At 45.3% G+C, this 27,295-nt stretch overlaps 1 protein-coding gene across 2 annotated transcripts in view; it reads left to right on the forward strand.

Annotated features, from left to right (window-relative positions):
- The first annotated feature begins 2,055 nt into the window (after positions 1–2,055).
- HAUS3 (HAUS augmin like complex subunit 3) overlaps positions 2,056–27,295 on the forward strand; it is a 35,430-nt gene continuing 10,190 nt past the window's right edge. The window contains exons 1-2 of one of the 2 annotated variants that reach the window (XM_040335298.1): positions 2,056–2,226; positions 9,832–10,741. In XM_040335298.1, the coding sequence (XP_040191232.1) occupies positions 9,851–10,741 (891 nt within the window). In that variant the 5' untranslated portion in view covers positions 2,056–2,226; positions 9,832–9,850. The other variant, XM_040335299.1, reaches the window with a different exon arrangement.

The following is a 27,295-nucleotide window of genomic DNA, read 5'->3' on the forward strand; positions in this document are numbered from 1 at the left end:
GGGAAAGAAATGAGAACAAAGAGAAATGGTGGTCCATCCTAAAATGTGGCATAATGGGATTTAATACTGTATGTGTGGAAGGGACTCTTGCCTTGGGTGCCGACAACCCACGCTACAAAATAATTTTACTGTTGGGGGTCCCCACAACTTGGGAAATTTTATTAAGGGGTCACAGCACTAGAGGGTTGAGAACCACTGCTCTAGCAGGTGCGTGCCCTCTGCACAGTGAGGGAGCTGTTGAGCATGGCTGGCGGCTGCGATGTCCGCCGGCCACCCGCCATTGCTCCACAGAGAGCCAGAATGGGGATCAGTCAATGTAAACAAACTGATCTCTGTTCTGACGGGAGTACCAAGTGATCGCCTGTTCCTAGTGATCAGGAATAGCGATGTACCTCCAGTTAGTGCCCCCCCCACAGTTAGAAACGCCCCCCCTAGGGAACACTTAACCCCTTGATCGCCCCCTAGTGTTAACCCCTTCTGTGTCATTTATACATTGATCAGTGCATTTTTATAGCACTGCCGCTGTATAAATGTGATTGGTCCCAAAAAAGTGTCAAAGTCTCTGATCCCCTGACGCCGACGCGCGGGCACGATCACCGCAGGGCACCCACGATCGCTCGTTACAGAGCGAGAACCGGGAGCTGTGTGTGTAAACACACAGCTCCCGGTCCTGTCAGGGGGAGAAATGCCTGATTGTCGGTTCATACAATGTATGAACAGCGATCTGTCATTTCCCCAAGTCAGTCCACCCCCCCTTCAGTTAGAACACACCCAGGGAACATAATAAACCCCTTCACTGCCAGTGGCATTTTTATAGTAATCAATGCATTTTTATAGCACTGATCGCTATAAAAATGCCAATGGTCCCAAAAATGTGTCCAAAGTGTCCGCCATAATGTCGCAGTACCGATAAAAATCGCTGATCGCCGCCATTACTAGTAAAAAAAAATAATAATAAAAATGCCATAAAACTATCCCCTATTTTGTAAAAGCTATAACTTTTGCGCAAACCAATCAACAAACGCTTATTGCGATTTTTTTTTTTACGAAAAATATGTAGAAGAATACGTATCGGCCTAAACTGAGGGAAAAACATGTTTTTTATATATTTTTGGGGGATATTTATTATAGCAAAAAGTTAAAAATATTCATTTTTTTTTCAAAATTGTCTCTCTATTTTTGTTTATAGCGCAAAAACTAAAAACCGCAGAGGTGATCAAATACCACCAAAAGAAAGCTCTATTTGCGGGGAAAAAAGGACGCCAATTTTGTTTGGGAGCCACGTCGCACGACCGCGCAATTGTCAGTTAAAGCAATGCAGTGCCGAATCGCAAAAAGTGGCCTGGTCTTTGACCAGCAATATGGTCCGGGGCTTAAGTGGTTAAATACCACCAAAAGAAAGCTTAATTAGTGGGGGAAAAAAAGGCCAATTTTGTTTAGGTACAGCGTCGCAATTGTCAGTTAAAGCAACGTAGTGCCGTATCACAAAAAAATAGCCTGGGCAGGAGGGGGTAAAAGTGCCCAGTTTTGAAGTGTTTAAACTTGTAAACAAAAAGTTCCAGAAAAGTCCTGGCCAGCAAGTGGTTAAATGTTACCTGATTAACAATTATCCCAAATACAGTGAGAAGACAAGTTGAGAGGGAATGAATATCATAAACTAGTCGGTCCTGTATACCTCCTCCTGTTCCTGTGAGGCATATATGAAGAACTCCTCCTCCCTGTACTCTCTATATACACACAGTCCTCTCCTCTTAGTACTCTCTATATACACACAGTCCTCTCCTCTTTGTACTCTCTATATACACACAGTCCTCTCCTTTCTGTACTCTCTATATACACACAGTCCTCTGACTTCGCTCACCCTCCATTCACCTCACTGACTGACTTCTCCTCAGGAGGGCGGGAAGCACGCGCTGAGGACCTCAAGTGACCTCCGCGCGCACGTTCTTCGCAGAGAAAATCACCCCGCCCACAACCAATCACCGCCCGGGTGGGTGTGTCTTTACCAAGCCCAGCAGTGTCCTGTCAAAATCTCCAACCTGTCACCAGTGTCCTGATTTAGAAGGGGCGGGATTAAAGCGTGGTGCTTGGCGGCGCGTTTTTATCTGTGCGGGGAAGTTTTGGTCGCTGTTTGGGATCCGTAGTCGTGACGTAGGGAAGAGAGGGCGTTTCCTGTACGGAAGGAGCAGCGGGAAAACACGAAGCGGGTGGCTGTCACAGTACATAGTAGGTGACTTCCTTGCTTTTACCTGTGTGAGGAGAGCACGGCTCGGGGCATGTACAGAGAACGGAGGGGCTGATGGGTAAATGTTCTTGTTGTGAATATCAAGAGGCCGCTCTGACAGATGAATTAGAGAAGATGGGTTGCTACGGGTAACACATCCCCTCTCTTAGTGCCTTTTCCATGGATGAGGGATGTTTTCTGAGTGCAGGAAGTTATTCCTCTGGACACTGCTCTGAGTGTGTACACATTGGGTGCATGGTAGAATCATGTGACCAGATCTGGCAACCCCCAGGTGCAGACTCGGTTGTTCTACATATCGGTGGTTCCATGTGATGTGCCATTAATTTGTACCCCTCAGACCTTTAAAGGGGTGGTTCACCCTAAAAACTACTTTTTCTTATTACACTGCCCCCCCCCCCCACATTACAATACGATTAAGGCTATTATTTTTTTTTGATGCTGTACATACCTTTGTACAGCATATTCACCCGTGGCTTCCGGCTTGCGAGTCCCGCGGGAGTGGGCGTTCCTAACATGTCTGTAATTGACGTTTTGACCAAAAACGAGCTCCCCCCCATCGCATAAGCCGCGTCACAATTGGCGAAAGGAGCTGAACGGCGATGTGCATGCGCAGTATAGCGCCGACTCGCCGTTCGGCTCCATTCGCCAACCGTGACGCGGCTTACGCGACGGGGGGGAGCTCGTTTTTGGTCAAAACGTCAATCACAGACATGTTAGGAACGTCCACTCCCGCGGGACTCGCAAGCCGGAAGCCACGGGTGAATATGCTGTACAAAGGTATGTACAGCATAAAAAAAAAATAATAGCCTTAATCGTATTGTAATGTGGGGGGGGGGCAGTGTAATAAAAAAAAGTAGTTTTTAGGGTGAACCACCCCTTTAAAGAGGAAGTAAACCCTCTTAAAAAAAATCCGGGGGAAAAAAAAACCCTGGAAGAGAAAGGCATAATGAGCTAGTATGCAGGATAGCATGTGATACACACTGCAGTGCAAATCACATGCGATGTATGTGCAGTGTGCTTTCAGAAAGTATGGCTGATATCGCACCGCATTCGGACCAAACACGCACAGTACCCTTTTTTTGGTCCGCACCAGAATCGCGTGGGTGTTCACACCTATGCGATCCGATTCATGTCCGAACTGTCAGTTTGCAGTGCGATATGCAAGCTGAAATGGGGGTGTCGTTAACGTTGTATGACACTCCCCAGCAGTTTGCATATGGCAGTGTGACCTGCCATGCAAGTCGGGTGTGATGTGGGAACCCGCAGTGGATTCACAGGGTTCCTGAATCGCACCAATGTGAACCAAGCCTACAAATGTCACCTGACTGCTCCCACCAAGGCTCAGTTCACACTGGTGCGATGCGTGAACCCTGCGAATCCCCACATTGCACGGTAGCTCACACTGCCATATGAAAACTGCCGGGGAGTGTCATACAATGACACCCCCTTTTCAGCTCGCATATCGCACTGCGAACTGACAGTTCGGACATGAATCGGATCACATAGGTGTGAACACCCATGCAATCCGATTCTGGTGCGGACCAAAAAAAGGGTCCTGTGCGTGTTTGGTCTGAATGCAATGCAATTTAAGACATACAGTTTAAATGGCTGAAGTCGCATCACATGTGATCTGAACAGCAATGCGGCGCGAATCACATGCGATGTCTGGCATGGAACTAGTGTAAACTGCGCCCGAGTCCCTACAAATGTCACCTGACATCTTTTACAATTTATTTTTGTACTTTTTTTTTTTTTTTCACAATAAAGGGGGGGGGTTATAGTGATTAGCGTACAAAGAAAATGCAAGCAACTGAAGTTAATTAACTGGTTAATTTCCTCCAAAATCATATACTGAATCCTCCCATGCTGACCATGTTTCAGAAAATGTCTGCTCCGTACCCTCCACTGTAGCCGTCAGATGCTCCATTCTACGCATGTCAGCTACAGTAGTGAGCAGTTGTGGGAGTGTTGAAGGTGGACAACCATAGTCTAGGAATGACCCGTTTGGCAGCCAGCAAAATAAGACATTAGTCGGCGCAGAGCCTTAGAAACACCAGGAAAAGGGAGACCTAACAAATAGTGTATGAAAGAAAGGGGGGTGAATGGCAAATGTATGTTTCTCCTATCACCTTCCAGGACGGCACACCTGAGAAATGAGGGCTCCTCCCCACAGGAAACACAATCAATTGACGGCTTGTTATAAGTCCCCACCCATCCCCTTGATCCCCCAGTAGTGTGTTTCTCCCGAACACAGCAACATGTTTGTTTTGTTTGAAAGCCCTAAAGACCGGGGAGGGTCTAATGGTACCCCTGTTTAGACAGATTTTAGGGAGGCCTGAATTAATCTGTAGGACTTGTACTTCTCACAGGTCGCCCCAGGCGTGCACCAGCGTTTTGAGCCGCAGGGAGGGCGAGCCATCGCTGTGATGCAAAAACACCGCCATTAAGCTGCGCTTCCTTTCCGGGTTTTTCCTAGGAGGAAGCTCTGAGCTCCAAGCCTCTTTCTGAACACAACTGCATCACAGAAAGTGGGCGGCGCTGCAGACACAGTGCAACCCAGAAGTGTTGGGACGCCGGGAGACAGCGTGGAAAGTGGTGTGGAAGTGGTCGGCTTGGTGTACCAGCCCCTCCAGCGGTACCAGCAGCCCAGGACCTAGCCAACCTCCTCATGGATGGACCAAGAGGATGGGAAGGCAAATGCGACTGCAGGTAGATCCAGGCCGGGATCGGTGAGTACAAACCCCCCTTATAAGGGAGGAGGAAAGTGTATGAAAGAAAGGGGGGTGAATGGCAAATGTATGTTTCTCCTATCACCTTCCAGGACGGCACACCTGAGAAATGAGGGCTCCTCCCCACAGGAAACACAATCGATTGACGGCTTGTTATAAGTCCCCACCCATCCCCTTGATCCCCCAGTAGTGTGTTTCTCCCGAACACAGCAACATGTTTGTTTTGTTTGAAAGCCCTAAAGACCGGGGAGGGTCTAATGGTACCCCTGTTTAGACAGATTTTAGGGAGGCCTGAATTAATCTGTAGGACTTGTACTTCTCACAGGTCGCCCCAGGCGTGCACCAGCGTTTTGAGCCGCAGGGAGGGCGAGCCATCGCTGTGATGCAAAAACACCGCCATTAAGCTGCGCTTCCTTTCCGGGTTTTTCCTAGGAGGAAGCTCTGAGCTCCAAGCCTCTTTCTGAACACAACTGCATCACAGAAAGTGGGCGGCGCTGCAGACACAGTGCAACCCAGAAGTGTTGGGACGCCGGGAGACAGCGTGGAAAGTGGTGTGGAAGTGGTCGGCTTGGTGTACCAGCCCCTCCAGCGGTACCAGCAGCCCAGGACCTAGCCAACCTCCTCATGGATGGACCAAGAGGATGGGAAGGCAAATGCGACTGCAGGTAGATCCAGGCCGGGATCGGTGAGTACAAACCCCCCTTATAAGGGAGGAGGAAAGTGTATGAAAGAAAGGGGGGTGAATGGCAAATGTATGTTTCTCCTATCACCTTCCAGGACGGCACACCTGAGAAATGAGGGCTCCTCCCCACAGGAAACACAATCGATTGACGGCTTGTTATAAGTCCCCACCCATCCCCTTGATCCCCCAGTAGTGTGTTTCTCCCGAACACAGCAACATGTTTGTTTTGTTTGAAAGCCCTAAAGACCGGGGAGGGTCTAATGGTACCCCTGTTTAGACAGATTTTAGGGAGGCCTGAATTAATCTGTAGGACTTGTACTTCTCACAGGTCGCCCCAGGCGTGCACCAGCGTTTTGAGCCGCAGGGAGGGCGAGCCATCGCTGTGATGCAAAAACACCGCCATTAAGCTGCGCTTCCTTTCCGGGTTTTTCCTAGGAGGAAGCTCTGAGCTCCAAGCCTCTTTCTGAACACAACTGCATCACAGAAAGTGGGCGGCGCTGCAGACACAGTGCAACCCAGAAGTGTTGGGACGCCGGGAGACAGCGTGGAAAGTGGTGTGGAAGTGGTCGGCTTGGTGTACCAGCCCCTCCAGCGGTACCAGCAGCCCAGGACCTAGCCAACCTCCTCATGGATGGACCAAGAGGATGGGAAGGCAAATGCGACTGCAGGTAGATCCAGGCCGGGATCGGTGAGTACAAACCCCCCTTATAAGGGAGGAGGAAAGGGAGTGAGAGGTCCTAGCTTTCAGGGGTCTGAGATCCCGGGGCCAGCTAGAACAGGAACTGGATTTCACTTCTTACCTTACCATTTCCCCTCCCCAGTACAAACCTGCAGTCTTAGGGGAAAGAAACATGCTACCTGTCCGCATTCAGATGGGAAGAAAACCAGAAGTGGGTATGCTTGGTTACATAACAACAAAGCCTGGGGAATGCCCAGGGGGAGACCAGGCTTACTTGCCGACCAGCTTGCAGAGCCGCCGGTTGACCTGTCTAACAGTGTGCGTTGGAGACAGGGGTTTTGTCCGCACGCGTTTGCGGGCACATTCGTTAGCCGCAGAGCTGCCCCAAGGCATCCTGTGATCTGTGGTCCTGGCACTGAACAATGGGTGTCCCCAGAATGGAGGCACATGCATTCTGATGGATGGATGGGGGCAGGTGGACTGAAGGTGAGCCACCCCTCCTTGAGGGTGCAGGAGCACACCAAACACCCTGCTTGGTTACATACCTGTCCAGTCCTTTAAACCCAGGGAATAAGCTTCCTTAATCTATTATCCTTAAGTGGGTTTCTTTCCTTTTCACCATGGCTATGGCAAACAAAAAGGGGACCCACAAGGATTGTCTGTCAGGAGGCCTTTTCCAAACCATTCTCCTGAACAGACTAGTGGTTTAAAACCGGATGTTCTTTGTTGACCAAAGTAGTTCCTTGTTTCACAGAACAAATCTGATTGGTCTTTTTGGTGGTCCTATGACGCAGTTAGACATTAATAACCACGATCGCTAGAATGTTGACACAGTCAATCTTTCTATCTTATCTTTAAGACCCCCTGCCACCTAGATCCTGCATCCGAAGAGAAGGCAGGGGCATAGGTGGAGCAGACCTGCAGGTCAGTTACATGATCCAGCTAGGATACCTTCATCACACACTAGGGAGTGGAGGTAAAAAAAATCTGACATTTAGCAGAAAGGCCTTGCAGACAGGGGTCCCACCCTAAGGTAGGCCTGTTGGTTCCTTTATTATCCTCTCAGATGTGCCGTCCTGGAAGGTGATAGGAGAAAACCTACATTAGACTTACTGGTAACGGTATTTCTACGAACCTTCCAGGACGGCAGGCCTACGGGAAGTCCTATGTGGAGGGAAAGATAAGCTAAACGCTGATTGTGTTTCCTGTGGGGAGGAGCCCTCATCTCTCAGGCATGCCGTCCTGGAAGGTTCGTAGAAATACCATTACCAGCAAGTCTAACATAGGTTTTCCAGTATATATGAGAAAAGAAAAAAGGGGTTCCCCTGGGTGGACTTTTAAGGCACAGATAGTATTCCAAATATACAGGATATATAAAATAATTTTTATTCACCATTATACATATTTTATAAAAAAAAAAATGAAATATTAAAATCTACAGTTCCAATGATTGTCACCATATAAGTAAATACATGAAAAACCTTCTTTACACCCTACGCGTTTCAGGGTGTAATGCTCACACCTTGACAATCCAGCAAAGAATGGCAACCTCATTGATTGAACCCAGCGTGCTGTTTACATTTTCAATTCTTTTAAAAAATCGTATCCAATGAAATATTCATTATCCTTCTACTACATCTTTAATACATGAACTAATTGTCCATCTCTACACAGCCCTGAAGAAGGTTACCCCGAAACGCATCGGATGTAAAGAAGGTTTTTCATGTATTTACTTATATTGTGACAACCATTGGAACTGTATATTTTAATTCAATATTTAATTTTTTTTGATAAATATGTAGAATTGTGAATAAAAACTATTGTTTTACCTCCAATATCCTGTATATTTGGAATACTATCTGTGCCTTAAAAGTCCACCCAGGGGAACCCCTTTTTTCTTTTCTAACAAATAGTGCATGGGCGTCAGAGGGACGGGAATACCAACCAGTGTCTCTAACACTTTCTGGACTTGAAGCCAAAATTGGTGAACAGGTGGACATTCCCAAAAAATATGATGGTGAGAGGCCACAGCATTATTACATCTCCAACATTGTTTTGAGAATGTTCGATTGCGGGCATGTAAAATATCTGGGGTCCTATACCAGTGCATCAGAACTTTGTATGCGGTTTCCTTATGGGCCACGCATCGAGAAATCTTGGAAGTGTGCTTCCAGATGCTCTCCCAATCCAACAAGGAGATGTCATGCTGCAAGATCTGAGACAATTTCCTCATGTAGTGGTGGCTATTTACCGCCATGAGAACAGCTTCATGCGATATTTTATAAATGGTAGAGATCATTTGGGGCTCATAAGGACCTCTAGCACATAGGGCCTCAAAGTCAGTTGGCTTTTCCAAAGTCAAAGGGAATCTAGCGGAGAAGAAATGTCTAATCTGTAAATATGAGTGTAAAAGCTTTTGGGGGATCTGATGCTGTCTTTCTAAGCCCGTAAATGTCGTGTCACATGTCATAGTTGGAAAATTCCTGCCTGGGTCCAAGGTAGCATACGATCATAAGAAAGGCTGTCTGGGTTGAATATGACATTCAGGAGTGGTGGGCTTGGTGAGGACAGGGAATAACGCTCGGAACATCTCTTCCAAATAGACAATGTGAACAGCATTGGAACCAAACAGATTTTGTGAGGCATAATAGTATTTAATGAAGTCTGGGCCTCCCAAACCCCCCCCCCCCCCCCCCACTCTTCCGGGCCATGACCAACGTCCCTGCCATCCTGTGGGAGGCATTATTCCAGATAAAGCGGAGGCTCCTCCTTTGAAGGCTTTTCAGCTGTGTCAGTGTAAATAACTGGGTTATGTAAACTTTTGATCAGGGTAATTAGGGTAGTTTGTGTTGTCATTATGATTTAAAGAGTAAACACAGTTGATTGATAATAAATGGCTTCACTAACACTAAACACTAACCATGAGTGAAAGGAAAAGGGTTATTTTATTTTCCATATTTTCTGAAAAATGGCCAATAAGTCATAAATTTACATACCCTGTCAGAATTTATGAGCACAACTGTGTTATTGCACCTGCAGCAGTCTACATTGACAAGCCAGGCAAATGCACGTCTGCAAGGATGCTGGGGATGCCATGTTTGCAGTAGTACTGGCAGCAGGAATTGCAGGGTCATCGGGTAAGTAAATGCTGCATGACCAGATCTAGAGAGGGTCCTGGGAGGGCTGCAGTATTCAGTTACGAGTAGAGGAATGACTACACATATAGGTTCATGTCAGCAGGGCGACTCTGCTATAGGTTCATGTCAGCAGGGCGACTCTGCTGCTAGCGATCCTGTCACTGGCGAATTGTTGAAATCGATAGCAGCGGCATCACTGAGAGGCTGCCTGTCTTTCTTTAAGGGATTTCTCCCTCTGTATCTGAGGTAGCAAGCTGTCGCTCCCATTATTGGCATTCTAAAATCAGCACTTTATCTGGCTACAAAAGACTTGCTTCTGATTCTGATTGTCTTTTTAATATATTTTTACTTCTTTGCAGAAATCTTATCCTGACAGTCATGAATCCCGGGGATCGGTTTGTCCAGACTTTGCAAAAGCTAGGTTATCCTAAAGCCTCCAAGCTAGATGGTGAAGACTTTGACTGGTTGTTTGAAACTACAGATGCCAAAAAATTCCTTGATTGGTTTTGTGGTACGGTAACACAACAAAATGTAGTGTCTGATGAAAAACTGAAGGCCTTTAATCAGATTAAGGACTCCGGCAAAGCTCTCCTGGATGAAAAAGCTTTAGATGAGGTGATGAAGACTTTCAAACCAGCTGAATCAAAGGCAAGGGAAGAAGTGGCCATTGGTAAGCTTGAGGAAGAGATTCAATCTCTAAAAAACCTTAGAAGTCTGCATGTACAAAGGCGCAACAAGCTTCAGATGATGAGATCCTCCAATGTCCACTCACATCTGAAACTCAAGGATAGGGAAGACGAGGAGGCTAGATCACTGAAAAAAACCCTGAATGACCTGCAAGTCTCGAGTAACAAGCTGAACCATGAACTCCAGACAGTGGTTGAGGGAATTCAGAAGTTGATGTCATTTTATGCTCCTCAGGAAATGGGTTCTATGACATCACCGATTTTCCTCTTCCAGGTTCTCCTAGATAAATATTTATCTTGTGAAGAACAAAGCACCAACACCTTGACTCTCTTTACTAAAGAGCATTTCTTTGAGGGCCTTTCTAAATGTATTGAGGGTTCAGAGAATGACTTTCAGCTTGTTCAGCTGGATGGCAAAGGCAGCAATAACCCGGCGCTTGAGGAAAAGTGTAAAGAAATGATGAGACTTCAGTTGACGTACATCAGTGCCAAACACAAACTGATACAAGCAAAGGCCAAGAGAGCAAGTCTGGGGACGGGTCTACAATGGGTGGAAAGTAATGCAAGTGCACTGCAGTCCATGGTAAGTCTAAGGCAAAGAATGTATGCATATAAATGTAATGATGTTCAAACGTTTTTCAAGATAATGGAAGTTGTATTCTCGATATACAGTAATGTGCTTTTGCTTTAGAATATAGTTAAAAACGATGTTAGCCCTGGTTCACACAGGTGCTGCTTTGAAATCGCACTACTTCAGTGCGATTTCAAAACTGCACATCAGTGTGGTGTGTTTGTTTTTTTTGTTTTTTCACTGCCGATTTAATTGCGGCTTGCAACTTCATTTACCAGAAGTCTATGGAAGTTGCAATGAAATCGGTAAAGTAGTGCAGGAAATGTTTTCATAATCACTGCGACATGAGTCGTGGCGATATGAATGGTTCCGTAGTTGGCAATGGGACGTGACTTCTCATGAGATTTGAAACTGTTAAATCGCATGACAAGTTGCACCGGTGTGAACGGGGGCCCACTTTTTGCATAAGTATTCCTAGCCTTCCATCAGAACCCTGCATCTAAGGTGATATTTACTGCTACCGTCACACAGCAAGACAATGCTACACAGAAGCAGTGAGACAGATTGCCTATAAGGTTTATTTATAAATTCCTCCCTCAGCTTTTCTGTTCCCCTGGCAGCTGGTACTTTCCTCTTTCTGCCCCCACCACTCTGGCTGTGTCCAGTGTAGGGCTGTGGGTTCTGCTTTGTACTTGATGATGTCTGAAGACCTGCCATTGTTGGAACATATGGGAGAAGAGGCTGAGGGACCACTCTAGCAGTGTGGAGAGGGCTTGCAGGAGATCAGATAAGTAAAACCGCGGTTCCTGACTGCTTTGGGCTGGGTTCACACTATTGTGAATTGGATGAGGGTTTGCCTGCATCAAATTCACATGTCAGGAGATTGTGACCGGCTCTCTATGGGGCCAGTTCACATATCTCCGGAGCAGCTCCAGTGCGAATTGTATATGTATGTGTGTGTGTGTGTGTGTGTGTGTGTGTGTGTGTGTGTGTGTGTGTGTGTGTGTATGTATGTATGTATGTATGTATATATATATATATATATATATATATATATATATATATATATATATATATTAGGGGTGCAACGGATCAAAAAACTCACGGATCGGATCGATCCTCGGATCAGGAGTCGCGGATCGGATCATTTTCGGATCAGAAAAAAAAAAGACAAATCTTGTTACACCCACCAGAGTTTTAGATTTCACAGTTCTTCTCAACATAAAACTGAGCTTATGTGCTTAAATACAGTGTTTGGAAATCCGACGGACTGTTTATTGCTAATGTGACAGAACACCTCTGATTTTCACATTTAAACAGTCCGTCAGATTTACAAATACTGTATTAAGCGTATAAGCTCTGTTTTGTGTTGAAATAACTGCATCTCGCAATACTTATATGTGCAGCCAAGTGGAAGTCGCAGCCCCATGTACGAAAGTGGTGTCACCAGTTCCCTACTGTGACCTGAACTATCCCAATCATCAGATCCCTTTAGTTTCATTGATCGGCGGGCTGAGTGTCTAGTGAAAATCCCCCCTACGTGCTCAGTCCATACAGATCCCCCCGATCGCCTCCTCTCTCTTCTCTGGCAAGCAGCAGGACGCCCGGTGCGGCGGCGGCAGCGGCTCCCCGTGTGGATTCCTCAAGGTGCAGCATGGAGCTCATCGCTGGGCTGTTAGGAGTCAATGACATATTGAGCTCAAGTGCCCACAAACTTCCGAGGAGCAGCCTGCATCCCCCGCACCGGGTGGACCTCGATGGCCGCCGCTTCGATAGCTAGGCCGATGCCGCGGCCTTTCCTATGGACCGGGAGGCCCGTGGATCGCTGTGTGTCCCGACCCGAAGGTGCTGATCCGTACGGATCAGTTGCACCCCTAGTGACAATACTTGATGTGTTCCCACTGTCATATGGCATTCTTGTGCCACAGTGCCTACACACCGTCACGGTTTTATCCACTAACCTCTTTCCTTCATCATTATATTTGACAGGGAAGCCAAAATGCTCCCATACAGGGGATTTAAATGACGCGGGGCATTCAAGCTCCTCCGTTCGCCATGACCACGCTGTGTGTGGACTGAACATGCGCAAATTTTTTTTTTTTTTTTTAGAAAACAATCCTCGGATCACGTGTGTGCGGTTCGGATCAATCTTTTTCGGTTCGGATCACGGATCAATGACGATCCGTTGCACCCCTAATATATATATATATATATATATATATATATATATATATATATATATATATATATATATATATATATATATATATATATATATATATATATATATATATTCATATTCATAATAAACCGGTAAATAAAAGATAGAGAAGGAAAGGGGGGCAAAAGTCTCCATTCTTACTATATCCTCCCTCTCTGGCACCCCCATGGGGGGGGGGGGGAAATAAAAAAAATTATAGTCTCACCCACCCCCGGACCTCCCTGCCCCAGGCTAATCCTTCCCTATTTCAGGAGAGTAATAATATCCACCCTGCCCATACATCCTTAAATTTGTCCTGTTGGTCCTTAACCGTGTGTACCCATCTCTCTGCTTCCATTATCCTCTCTACCTCCCTTTTCCATTCCATTATATTAGGGACTTTGGGTTGTTTCCAGTATCTAGGTATCAATGCCTTCGCTGCATTTAACAGGTGTGGTGTGACGCTTCTTTTATAAAACTTTATAGACGATGGCATCCCATGAAACAAGAAATGTAATGGGGATTGCTCGATAGGTCTTAATGTCAGTTTTTTTTATCCACTGGGATATCTCCTCCCAAAATCTCCTAATCTTGGGACACTGCCACCATATATGGAGAAATTAACCTCTTTGGTTACACCCCCTCCAGCAATTGGCATCCATCAATGGATAAATCTGAGCCAGACGGGTCGGTGTATGGTACCATCAGAAACTTATAGGACATCTCTTGTATATAAAAGAACTTATTGAGGACTGGTGTGTTTCCATCAACCTCTTCGATTGTTCTGCTGTAAATTTGAGGCCCAATCCCTTTCCCATTCACGCATGTAATATGGAATTGTCTTATCTTGAGCACTCTGAACCAATCTGTGCATCCGGGATAACATATGACCCAGTTCCAAGAGGTTAACACACCACTCCTCAAAAGTAGTCCTAGAGTTTACTGATCTAATTTGGTGTTTCCATTTGTTAAACAGGTCTGGCAACTGCCGGTATTTCCAATCCATCATTGATACCTCCCCCTGCTTTTGCACCAGCTCCCCTAAGGAGAGCAATTCCCCAAATGGGGCCACCCCTGCACAATTTCCCCCCCCAACCCTCTAAGCTTCCCTTCTCTTCCCCAGGGGGGAACCATGGAAACCCCTCCAAAGGAGCTATAGGCGATATTGGAGGAGCAAACTTTCGTCACTTATTCATTCTGTCCCAGATGGATAACGTTGTTGTAGTTAATGGTGACACATATTCCGATAACCTCCTATATGTGGTCGGGACCCAGGGTGCTCCCACCAGATCCCTTCCTGCCAGTGTTTTCTCCAGGGATACCCATACTTTACCCTTCGAAATCGTGTCGCCAATTCATAATACGGACCAGGGCCATGGCTCTATAATAAAGTACCATATCTGGGAGACCTACCCCCCCTTCCCTCTTTGATCTTTTTAGGATATCATATGTAGGGCTGCAACTAACGATTATTTTCATAATCGATTAGTTGGCCGATTTATTGTTTCAATTAATCGACTAATCGGTTAATCTTTAAAAAAAAAAAAAAAAAAAAGTGTAGTGTGCCATTTAGTTAATGTGTAAATAAAAAAAAGGGCAATTTATTCTTAAATATCCATACGCAGTGGTAAATATAAATACCGTATTTATCGCGGTATAACGCGCTCCCGCGTATACCGCGCACCCCTAAAGATGTCCTGTAAAAAAAAAATGTTATGATTTTATTACTTACAGTTTTGGTGTCTTCCCAGCGTCCATCGTCCGGTCCGGCGTCCGTCTGCGGCCTCGATGGTGTCCTCCAGCGCGCGCCTCAAGTCGAGTCCCCGTATCCCGCGCTCAGTTCGAACGCCTCCCCCGACATATACCGAGTGCAGTACACTCGAGTACATTCGGCAAGGCTCGGCTTCGCTCACGCTCTGTGACGTTTATGTGTGAGCCGAGACTAGCCGAATGTACGCAGGATTTCAAACTGAGCGTGGGAAGCGGCTATTGGCGTATATCGCGCACCCACGATTTCCCCCTTATTTTAAGGGGAAAATGGTGCGCGATATACGCCGATAAATACGGTAACCAAGTACAGTAAATTGTAATGCCTTCTATTACCTTCACTTTCTCTGGGTTCAGATGCTGATCTTCCCTGCAGAGTCTTTAAAGTGATTTTTTTTATTTTTATTAAAAACAAACTTGTTATACTTACCTGCTCTGTGTAATGGTTTTGCACAGAGCAGCCCAGATCCTCCACTTCTGGGGTCCCTCACCGATGCTTCTGGCTCCTCCTGCCTTCAGAGTGCCTCAATAGCAAGCTGCAAAGTATAGTATAGAGTGCCCGCTATAGCAAGGTAAAAAAAACTTCTGCCTTTAGAATGACTCACTTCCTGCCCAGGACTACATGTCCAATGAGGCATTGCTCCTCGCACTTTCACAAATTCTCAGGCACTTAGTGACAAATATGGATGGTGTACTGAGCTGTATGTGTGCTGCACTGTATTTCCTGATATGTAAACAAATAATGCATTCTATATGCAGGCCAACTAATCAACTGGCCGATTAATCAATTATGAAAATAGTAGACAACTATTTTCATAATCGATTAGTTGTCGATTTAATCGATTAGTTGTTTCAGCCCTAATCATATGCCAACCTAGGATGTTTATCCCCCCCCCCCCCCCCCAAACAAAAGTCCTAAATGCCTTCTTTATTTGTTTGAAAAATATTTGTGGGGGATTTATAGGGATGGCATACAAGACATAAATAAGCCTTGGAATTACTCATTTTAAGGGCACTTACTCTCCCAAACCATGTCAATGTATGGCTCCTCCATCTCTGTAGATCTCTTAGTATTGACAAGAGCAGGGGTATATAATTCAACTCATATAAGCGTTTAACATCTGGGGCTATATGTGTTCCCAGATAAAATATAGAGTCTTAACGCCACACAAAGGAAAAGGATCTTTGCAGCTCTTTCCTCATCCCCAAGGGCACCTGATTTGGCATCAACACCGATTTCTCTATATTTATTTTAAAGTTGGAGATACAACCAAACCTGTCTATCTCTCTCATCATTTTCGTCAGACTCTTGAGGCGAGGAAAGATATAACAGTAAATGATCCTATAGCTATCCCTTTAATCCCCCTATTCCCTCTAATCATACACAAAAAAGGTTCCAGTACCATAGCAAATAATAATGGGGACAGTGTACACCCCTGCCTAGTCCCATTCCTTATTTCGAAATAGTCTGATAGTCTACCATTAACCTTGACCCTTGCTCTGGGTTCTGCATACAATGCCATCACCCATCCCAACATTTTCTCCCTCAGGCCCATCTCCCTCAGAACTCCGACCATAAATCCCCACCCCACCCTATCAAAAGCCTTCTCAGCATCCATTGAGATCACAACTGCCGGAGTTTGATTTGGGCCTTTATGTATCCAATGTAACACATGGAGGGCCCATATTGTATTATCTCTGGCCTCTCGGCCTTTCATAAATCCTGTTTGATCCGGATGAATCAATTTAACAATGTTATCCTGTGGCCTCAAAGCTAGAATTTTAGATAGGAACTTAACATCGGAGTTCAGGAGGGAGATGGGCCTGTAGCTGGCACAACACTGAGGGTCCTTCCCCGCTTTTGGGAGGACAGTCACATATGCTAATAAGGCCTCTGGCGGTAGTGGGCTAGAAATCGACACCGAATTGAGATACCTACAAAGGGGGGTCAGGATTATAGAGGCAAACTTTTTGTAATACATATTAGTGAAACCATCTGGTCCTGGGCTTTTACCCTGCGCTGCTTCTAATATCACTCTCTCTAGCTCCTCTATGGAGATGGGTTTTTCCGTCTCCTCCAGGGCTGCTGTTGTATCGCTTGTAGCCCCGAAGCCTTCAAATATTCCCGAATCCTACCCTCCTGTCCCCCCCATCTGCCTCCCCCAAGGCCGGGTCTATGTTATATAAAGAAGCGTAGAACTGATGGAATTCAGCTGCTATTGCTTGGGAGTCAACTATCTGTTCATTACCCGCCTTTATTATATGTACATGACGCGCCTCCTGCTGTTTCTTTAATTGTCTGGCCATTAACCTCCCACTCTTTTTTTTTCCCTGCTCATAAAAGCGATGGGCAAAGTATCTATTTTTATTTTGAGTTTTTCGTTTCAAGAGCTGTTTAAGATCAGCCCGCAACTTCTCTAGATTTTGCGCATCTCCTGGCTTTAGATGGGCCTTATGTTTGATTTTCTATTTTATGTATCTCCTCTAAAAGTACTACAAATTCCTTCTGTCTATCTCTTTTAATATGTGATCCCATTGAGATTAACTCCCCTCTCATTACTGCCTTGTGGGCCTCCCAAACCACCTGGTCCGACACCTCTTCTGACATATTAATCTCAAAATATGATGCCAGCTTGCCAGATAGGGATTCTACATTTTGCTTATCATCCAATATCGCTTCATTAAGTGTCCAGGTTCTTTCCCTGCTCCCAACCAATACTGGTCTCACCCCTAGACTTGTTGGTTCATGATCCGATATGGTGATCGACTCAATAGTCGCATAGTCCACCAAACTCAAATAATATTGGTCGATCATCAACATATCGATCCTTGAATACATGTTATGTGTTTTGGAGAAATAACTATAATCTCTATCCCGCTCATGTAATACCCTCCAGCTGTCAACCAAGTGTAGAGAACGTAGGCGCTGTTTAACACATCTTAACGCTTTCTGTGACAAAAAAGTTTTCCCAGATGAGGTATCTAAACTCGGGTCCATAGTAATATTAAAGTCTCCCCCCAAGATCAACAGGCCTTCTCTAAATTTCTCCAACCTATCTAGGATTCTGATTAGAAACTTAACCGTTTGACTGTTTGGAGCGTAGATCATTGCTATAGTATAGCACTGCCCCTGGATCTTCCCTTTAACAAAGAGATATTGACCTTCCAGGTCCTTTTGTATTTCTGTAGGTATCAAAGGGCATTGTTTATGTATTGCCATTGTAACCCTTCTTGCCTCAGAAATAGGCGAGGGAGCATGAAACCACTGATTATATATAGAGAGGGGCATACGGGGGATCGACCCTGTCACGAAGTGCATCTCCTTACTTACTCCCGTTGTGCAGTCACTGGGGATGGAGTGATGTCCACGGACGTACTCGGTGTCCAAGGTCCTGCTGTTTTTACAGCTTGGAGTGGATCTAAAAATTGCTTAAAGCACCGTTTGGGGGCAGGTTTCAGCCTTGGTGCGGCCTGTTCCCTGGTGGGTCCCTTTTTGTGTGCAGGGGGTTTGTCCTATACTTTCCCCTCTTGGCCCATCTCTTCCCCCATGAGTTTTGACTCTGGTGGTCTCGGTTCTTCAGGAACCTTCCTTTTGGAAACATCAGAGATTTTCTCTTGACACTATCTCAGAAGGTGGCCCCTTTAGTGGCCTTTAGAGGGGTTTCGGAGTTGGCTGTCTTGTCTTGCAAGCCGCCATGCTTGATCCTCCATAAGGATTAGGTGCTGGTGCGCCCACAACCTTCCCTTCTTCCGAAGGTGGTTTCGGCCTTTCGCCGGAATAAGGACATTGTTTTTCCATCCTTCTGTCCTCGGCCAGCGCATCCTACGCAGGTTGCCTTTCATACTTTAGGCGTGGTACGCGCTTTGCAGGTGTACCAGCCTGCTATGGCTCTGTTTCGGAGTTCTGACTTTTTTTGTGTCGGTGTCTGGTCCACAAAAGAGCCTGGCGGTCTCGTCGACCACCACCATTTCTCGGTGGATTAGGCAGCCTGTCATACAGGCCTATGCTCTTAAGGGCGGGCCCCCCTTTCCAGTCATGGCACTTTCGACCAGGGCAATTGGTGCTTCCTGGTTTTTTTTTTTTTTTTTCGACATCATTCGTCGGTCTCACAGGTGTGCGAGGCGGCGACTTGCTCGTCCGTTCACGCTTTTTCCAGAATTTACATGGTTGCTGTGAGTGCATCTTCTGATGCTTTTTTCGGCCGCTAGTTTTTGCCGGCGGCTGTTTAAAGCTGCTTGTTTTGGGGTGAAAAATTGGTTTTACTGATATATTTCCCACCCCTCGTTTTTGACACTGCTTGGGGACGTCCCACTTGTCAAGATTTAAGGAGCTTTGTCCGTCCATGGACCATAAGAGAAAATAGGATTTTTTTTGTACTCACCGTAAAATCCTTTTCTCTGAGTCCATGGACGGACACAGCTTCCACCCCTCCTTTTTTAGGTTTGTACTGCTTGTTACGAACTGAGGCTGCATGCTGCAGTGAGAAGGGTTATGTCTGGAGGGACCGTGCCCCTAAGCGGGGCTGTTCAACTCTGTTAATGTAACATGTATTTAATTATCTAACATGTTTCTGCCTAGTCCTCTCCTGTAAACAGGGAACATAACCCACTTGTCAAGATTTAAGGAGCTGTGTCCGTCCATGGACTCGGAGAAAAGTATTTTACGGTGAGTACAAAAAATCCTATTTTTGTGAGGATTGTATTCCATCTAGGGCTAGTTCAGAGACTACCTCTTTGAAAGAGTTAATGTCTTCTATGAAGGAGCTTGTAGCCTCCTTCTGGTCTTTTAATGACAGGGCAGCCGGTCTGGGGCCTTCTTCATCAGGTCCCAGAACTCAAGAGCCTTCGACCTCATTTAGGCCCCTTCCTCGGTCCGAGCTCTTCATCTGATGGGGATTCTGCATCAGTGGAGGAGGCAGGTAGCTCTAAGTATCTTTTTACAGCAGAGAATAGTGATGAACTTTTAAAAATCAATATATACCTCGGAACAGATTGGGATGCCACAGCAAATCCAATCTGTGCAGGATACAATGTATAGGGGCGTAAATCAAGAACTTTCCCGGTACACCAGTCACTTAAGGATATGATTCTTTCAGAATGGAAGGAACCTGAAGGGAGGTTATTCCAGTCTAAAGGGCACAAAAGAAGATTTCCTTTTCAATCTGAAATTGAGGAGACTTTCTCTACATGTCCTAAGATGGATGCCCCTATGTCACAGGTTTTTAAAAGGTCAGACCTGTCCTTTGAAGACTCGGGGGTCCTTAAAGAGCAAATGGACAGGAAGGCCGACTCCTTGCGGCGTAGGGCCTGGGATGCTTAAGCTTAATCCTAGGGTCCAGCTGTAGCATTCACCTGTGTGGCTAGGAATTTGGACATATGGGTTCAGCGTCCCATTTCTTCAAAGAATGAGCAGAAATTTCCGACAATTCCTTTTATTCAAACATTGGAAAGGGGTTACAGGTTGGAATTCAAGAGTCATTCCCAAACCCCCCCCCCCCCCAGAGATTTTTTCCTACTAATCTGCTGAGAAACCGAGAGACGGCAAGCCATGTTGAATCTAGGGAAACGGAAGGGGTCATATCTCCTGTTCCGGAAAATCAAGAATTCGGGGAATTTTATTCCCATGTCTTTTTGGTTCAAAAAGCCTCCGGCGGCTTACGGATGGTCATCAATTTAAGCATCCTGAACAAATATACTCTCTACAGACGTTTCCGGATGGAAAACATTTATTCTGTAAGGAATCCATTGTGGCCAGAGGTCTTCATGGTTACCCTGGATCTTCAGGACGCTTATCTTCATGCTCCAATCTGCCATTTCAATGCCCTTCCTTCGGTCTCTTGGCAGCACCCAGAATTTTTACAAGGATCATGGCCAAAGTAGAGGCCTTTTTTTTTCGGATACAACGTGTATTGATCGTCCCATATCTGCACGATTTTCTAAACTTTGCCCGAGACAGAGTCCCTTATCGGGGATCTGCAGTTGGTCTTGCGGGCCTTTCAGAATCTGGGGTGGAAAGTCAACCAACAGAAGTCTTGTCTGGTTCCCTCCCAGAGCATACTTTTTTTCTGGGTTATCTAATAGACTCTGTTGCTCAGATTTTTCTTCCCGAGGAGAAAAATTTAAAACTTCTTCTCTCCGTGCAGGCCTTCAAATTAGTCCCACAGATCTCTCTTCGGCGGATCATGCAGTTATTGGGATTAATTACTGCAGCCATCCCAGGGGTGCCCTGGGCCCAATTACACTCCAGACCCTTTTAGGCGTTTCTCTTATGCAATTGGGATTGCAGGAAGGATTCTCTAGATTAACTGGTTCAGCTGCCAAGAGAGGATTTTCTCAATCTCTCCTGGTGGGAGCAGCGGGAACACCTGTAGGGAGGGAAGAACTGGGCGCAACATGCTCAAGTAGAAGTTACTACAGACGCCAGTCTGTGGGGCTGGGCTGCGCACTCAGGGCTGGCTCCTCAAATTTCAGGGAACTACTAGCTGTAGGGTCTGTTCAAGAGACCTAATGGTTTTCTCAGACAATGTCTATACCAGGGCTTGACAAATCCCGGTCGCCATGGCGACTAGAAATGGCGTCCTGGCGACTTGGCTTTGTGAGCTGGCGCCATCTGGTGGTGAGCTGTTGGTTTTACAAGTTAAGCAGCAATTAGAACCCCCAAACATTATATATATTTTTCATCCTAACACCCTAGAGAATAAAGTGGCGATCGTTGCAATACTTTCTGTCACGCCGTATTTGCGCAGCGGTCTTACAAGCGCACTTTTTTGGGAAAAAAATACTTTTTTTTTTAATACAAAAATAAGACAACAGTAAAGTTATCCCCATTTTTTTTTTTTTTTTTTTTTTTTTTTTACTATTATGAAAGAATGTTACGCCGAGTAAATTTATACCCAACATGTCACGCTTCAAAATTGCGTCCGCTCGTGGAATGCCGACAAACTTTTACCCTTTATAATCTTCATAGGCGACGTTTAAAAAAATCTACAGGTTGCATGTTAGAGGAGGTCTCGGGCTAGAATTATTGCTCTTGCTCTACCAATCGTGGCGATACCTCACATGTGTGGTTTGAACACCATTTACATATGCGGGCGCTGCTCACATATGTGTTCGCTTTTGCGCGCAAGCTCGTCGGGACGGGGTGCGTTTTCTGGCTCCTAACTTTTTTAGCTTGTTCCTAGATTCCAAGCAAATTTGTCAACCCCTGGCCTGTACAGTGTCGTACCTGAACAAGCAAGGGGGCACTCGTTCGGAGTCGCAGAAGATTCTGTCCTGGGCAGAAGTCAATGTCACCTCGATCGGAGCAGTTCAGAGAATACGCTGGCGGACTATCTGAGCAGAGTGAGCGTCAGTTCCAGCTGTTGGTAGCTACATCAAGGCACGTTCCGAGAGATTGTGCCAAGATGGGGTCTTCCTGCAGTGGATCTTTTTTCCTCCAGTCTCAACAGAAAACTGCCGGCATTTTTCTCACTGGAGAGAGAGATGGGATCCTTGGGGACTGATGCCCTCTCCTTCCCGTGGGATTTTGCTCTGGCCTACTCCTTCCCTCCTTTTCCCCTCTTGCCTCCTGGTAGTTCGGAAAATTATTCAGAATCGGGCAGAAGTGGTTCTGATTGCCCCCTGGTGGCCCAGGAGGAGTTGGGTTTTCCTCTCTGAAGACCCTCTCTGTGGATCTTTCCTGGCCCCTGCCAGATCGGAAGGATCTACTCCATCAGGGACCAGTGTTGCATCCAAGCCCTCAGACCTTTCATTTGATGGCATGGGGGCTGAGTGGCGCATCTTACAGTTTAGAGAAAGTTATTCAAACTATCCTGGACAGCCGCAAGTTGGTCACAAGGAGAATCTATGGGAAAGTTTGGAAAACTTTTTATTTCCTGGCAAAGGAAATCTGGTTTAGATTCTTTTTCCACTCCCTGTATATTGGATTTTTTGTACAAAGGATATCACTATCTGTCAGCACCCTTAGGGTTCAGGTTGCGGCCCTGTCTGTGTTTTCAGACAAGAGGCTAGCGTAAGATCCTTTAGTCAGGAGGTTATTTTTAGCCAGATCTAGACATGCTCCCAGGATCGTCAAGCATGCACCTCCTTGGGATCTGTCATTAGTGTAAAACGCTCTAACAGGGGCTCCTTTTGAGACTTTGCATGAGGCTTTCCTGAAATTTAATTTTCTTAAAGATTTCCTTCCTTTTAATCATTACGTCAGGGAGAAAGATTTCTGATCTGCAGTCCCTTTCCTGTAAAGACACCTTCCTGAGGATTCTAGAGGACAGGGTTGTGATTAGGCCTGATCCTTTCTATTTGCCCAAAGTAGCTTCTAACTTTTAACCCAGGAAGTAGTCCTGCCCAGTTTCTGTATCTCTCCCAAGAATGCGGAGTAGGAAAGATTTCGTTTTTTTAGATGTAAAGAGATGTCTTCTACTTGGAGAAATCCAGTGGGTTTAGGAGTTTCTCCCAGCTGTTAGTATTGTTCAGTGGCCCCAAGAAGGGGTCCAAAGCATCTAAAAGCTCTATTGCTAGATGGATTAGGGAAGCTATTTGTGAAGCTTACAAAGCGTCAGGTCGTATTCCTCCCTCCTGCTAGAATTGTGGCTCATTCAACGAGATACATGGCTACGTCATGGGCAGAAAGAGCGGGGGCATCATGGGAAGAAATTTCTAATGCTGCCGTCTGGTCCTCCTCTCATGCATTTGTCAAACATTATAGAGTTCAGATTCTTTCCAGCCAGGACCTTTGCTTTGGTAGGAAAGTGCTTCATTCAGGCTGTTGTCCCTCCCTAAGGTATAGTATCTTGCTTATCCTCTCAAGTAGCTGTCCTGGAGGGGGGGGGGGCCCTGTTTGTCTTACCGGTAACAGTATTTCCAGGAACCTTTCCACCTTATTCTACTTTCACCTGGTGGTGGTGTTTTGTTATGTTTCTATGTTGTTTTTGTTTTTTTTTTCTCTGCCGAGTGCACTTTGGTGGAGGTTTGCTTGATCTTTTAAACAACTAAGGGTCAGGGGAAAGGTAGGGGCCTTTAAAATTGTATCTTATTTGTGTTTCCTGTAGAGGGTGGAGCCAATCATCCCTCAAGTAGCTGTCCTGGACAGTTCCTGGAAATATTGTTACCGCTAATACTAACAGGGTTTTTTTCGATTATTTTTTTTTTGCCAAGTGCATCCTGAATTTTCGGTTTCGGCACCAAAATTTCCATTTGGTGCACCGCTTAGCATGCTTTTATTAGGTGTTTTCAATGCACTTTCTATTGAGTGTCAATACACATAACGTTTCTGGCTGTGTGTCATGATTCGCTGACGGGTGTTTTTGTTGTGTGGTGTTTTTTTAAATCAAGCAAAATCTGCAAAAGTGTGAATCCAGACTAAAAACGAGAGGTGTGACTTTTTTGCATTCCAGTTTAAACTCTCATGTGCTGCCAGTGATTTGTGTGTGTGTGTGTGTGTGTGTGTGTGTGTGTGTACACACAAATCGCTGGCAGCATGTGAGAGAGTTTAAACCCGAATGCAAAAAGTCACACCTCTCGTTTTTAGTCTGGATTCACACTTTTGCAGATTTTGCTTGATTAAAAAAAAAAACACACCACACAACAAAAACACCCGTCAGCGAATCATGACCCACACACACACACACACACGTGTAAAGAATATTGTGTTAACTTATTGCGTTGTATGGAATTGCTTACAAAAATAATCCAGTCAGAAAGCATAATTACCAAAGGCATGACCCACACAGCTGAGCCCTGAATTTATGGTCTGATGGTATTTCCACAGATCCAACAGTAATTGCACTTTTATTGTATTTTAAGAGAGCTATAAATCTGATTGTGTTTGATATTATTGGTTTAAATCATAATTCCCTCTGTTTTATGAGATGGGAAAGCGCATTAAATGCTGTATTTTTTAGAAAGCTATATTAACACGTTCCAGAAGGTAGACCTCGCAATGGCGCTAAATGAAAAAGTATGCGTCTAGCCCTGCTATTAGATGACGGCAATGCAGTTGCCCTGAGTTACTATTGCTGCGTGGTAGAATTCCTTGCATAGCCTTCCAGTCCAATCACTAAAAAGAAGGCATGGATAGTGATTATAACAGAGGATGCCTTTGGTCATATCGTAGAACTGTGTTCAACTGCCTTAAAGCCACCTTGAACTAGATCTAAATACAAAAAAAAATGTAATGCAGCATTGCTCTTGAATCTAAACAGTTGTCTTCAATTCTATTACTATCTATTGTAATTGGCAATATCCAGTTGAGTGCCGTAATCACTTGCTTCCAGCAGGTGGCAACGCTGCAACACCCTTTCCTCAAATCAGCGTTATCGCCAATATAAAATGTAACCAAGAATAGGAGGTCTTAAACACATGCACAACCTCCCCTTAGTAGAAACATTTCAAAAGAGAGAAGTGGGAGTTTCAAGGTGCAAATTATTCAATGTTGAAAACAAATTGAAAAATGTATTCATTTTATTTAATGGACATCATTTAAAATATATTCTATTAAAACCAACATGACTAAATTCATACAGGCATTGTACAAAAGTTTGACTCTACATGTTTCGCCATAATCATGGCTTCCTCGGGAGCTTTTGCACGACTTTGTGTACAGTATTACTATAAATGAAAAAATTGTTTTGTTATATAGACAAACTATATTCAATAGACAAAAATATATAGAATACATATAGAGACCAGATACGGTCACATTTTTTGCATATGTACAAAATTACAATCATTTATATGTAGATTGCTGATAAAAGGACTCTCGCCCCAAATGTAAGCACAACTCCAAGGGACTAGCAAAAACCTCCAGGCAGACAGCCCAGCAGAGTATCGGTGTGTCATAGAGAGGGTAAACCCCTTGATTGAACCTGCCGGAACATAACATTAATTATGCTTGGACAGGCCTCGACAAAATCCAGGCACCAGGTCGCAATTGCGACAAGAAATTGTGACCTGACGCCTGGGGAAGCTTAGGGCTGCAGAAGGGCGCAAACCCGCGGCCTCAATTACCAGCCGGTAATTGAGGCCGCGGTTTTTACAGAAGGAAGCTGAGATGTGCAGAAGGCCGCGGCCTTCACAGAAGGAAGCTGAGGCCTGCAGAAGGAATCTAGGAGTGGCCATCTTGTGGTGGCCATTGGCATTACATGTTGCAAAAAACAACAGTTCTAATGTGTTTTTTCACTTCCATCTCCTTCCCTCTAATTAGAACCCCCAAACATTATATATATTTTTTATTCTAACACCCTAGAGAATAAAATGGCGGTCGTTTGTCACACCGTATTTGCGCAGCGGTCTTACAAGCGCACTTTTTTTGGGAAAAAATACACTTTTTTTTTAATTAAAAAAATAAACAACAGTAACGTTGGCCCAATTTTTTTTTTTTTTATATTGTGAAAGATAATGTTGCGCCGAGTAAATTGATACCCAACATGTCGCGCTTCAAAATTGCGTCCGCTCGTGGAGTGGCGACAAACTTTTACCCTTTAAAATCTCCATAGGCGACGTTTAAAAAATTCTACAGGTTGCATGTTTTGAGTTAGAGGAGGTCTAGGGCTCAAATTATTGCTCTCGCTCTACCAATCGCGGCGATACCTCACATGTGTGGTTTGAATACGAATGGTGCCTCCTGGGCTTTCCAACATCAAGCGTCAGTTTTACAAGGTTGATGTAAGCGCTTCTGCGCATGCTTCCTTCGGCCGCAAGGTTTTGTAGGCGGTTATTTAAGGTTGTAACTCCTCCATTGAGCTCTGGTTGTTATGGGTGGTTTTTTTGTTGCTGTTCCCACCCCTCGTTTTTTTGACACTGCTTGGTGACGTCCCTAAGGTCAAGATTAAAGTGCTGTGTCGTCAGAAAAAAAGAGAAAATAGTTTTTTTTTTTTTTGTACTCACCGTAAAATCCTTTTTCTCTGAAGTTCATTGACGGACACAGCACCCACCCCTCCTTTTTTGTTTGTACTGCTTTTTGACGAACTGAGCTTCTGGATGCAGTGTAAGGGGTTATAGCCAGTGGGACCACCCCCTGGGCGGTACTGTGCAGTTTTGCTGTTCTGCCTAGTCCTCTCCTGAAGGTGGCAATATAACCCTAAGGTCAAGATTAAAGTGCTGTGTTCGTCAATGAACTTCAGAGAAAAGGATTTTACGTGCTAAAGCTCCTGATGAAGCCATGATTATGGCCAAACATGTAGAGTCGACAAACTTTTGTACAATGACCGTATGAATTTAGTCATGTTGGTTTTAATATGGTATTTTAAATGTTTATTAAATAAAATGTATACATTTTTTAATTTGTTTTCAACATTGATTAATTTTGCACCGTAAAACCTCTTCTCCCTTTTCCCGTGTTGTCACCATTTTCGTCTGCCTAGCTGGAACAGCCTGGCGCAGTAGCATTAAACAGGCATGAGCAGGGATCGACACTATCCAGGCGCCAGGTTGCAATTGCAACAAGAAATTGTGACCTGGCACCCACCGGTAATTGAGGCCGCGGCCTAAACTACCAGTTGCCGCGGGCCCGGCACGATCGCGCGGTGGGGGCGCACGGAGGCACAGGATCCTGTGTCTCCGTGTGCCTCCCCCGTGTGCCTCCCCCGCTGCGCGATGCCCGT

The sequence above is a fragment of the Rana temporaria genome, chromosome 1, assembly GCF_905171775.1.
Source record: "Rana temporaria chromosome 1, aRanTem1.1, whole genome shotgun sequence".
NCBI lineage: Eukaryota > Metazoa > Chordata > Amphibia > Anura > Ranidae > Rana > Rana temporaria.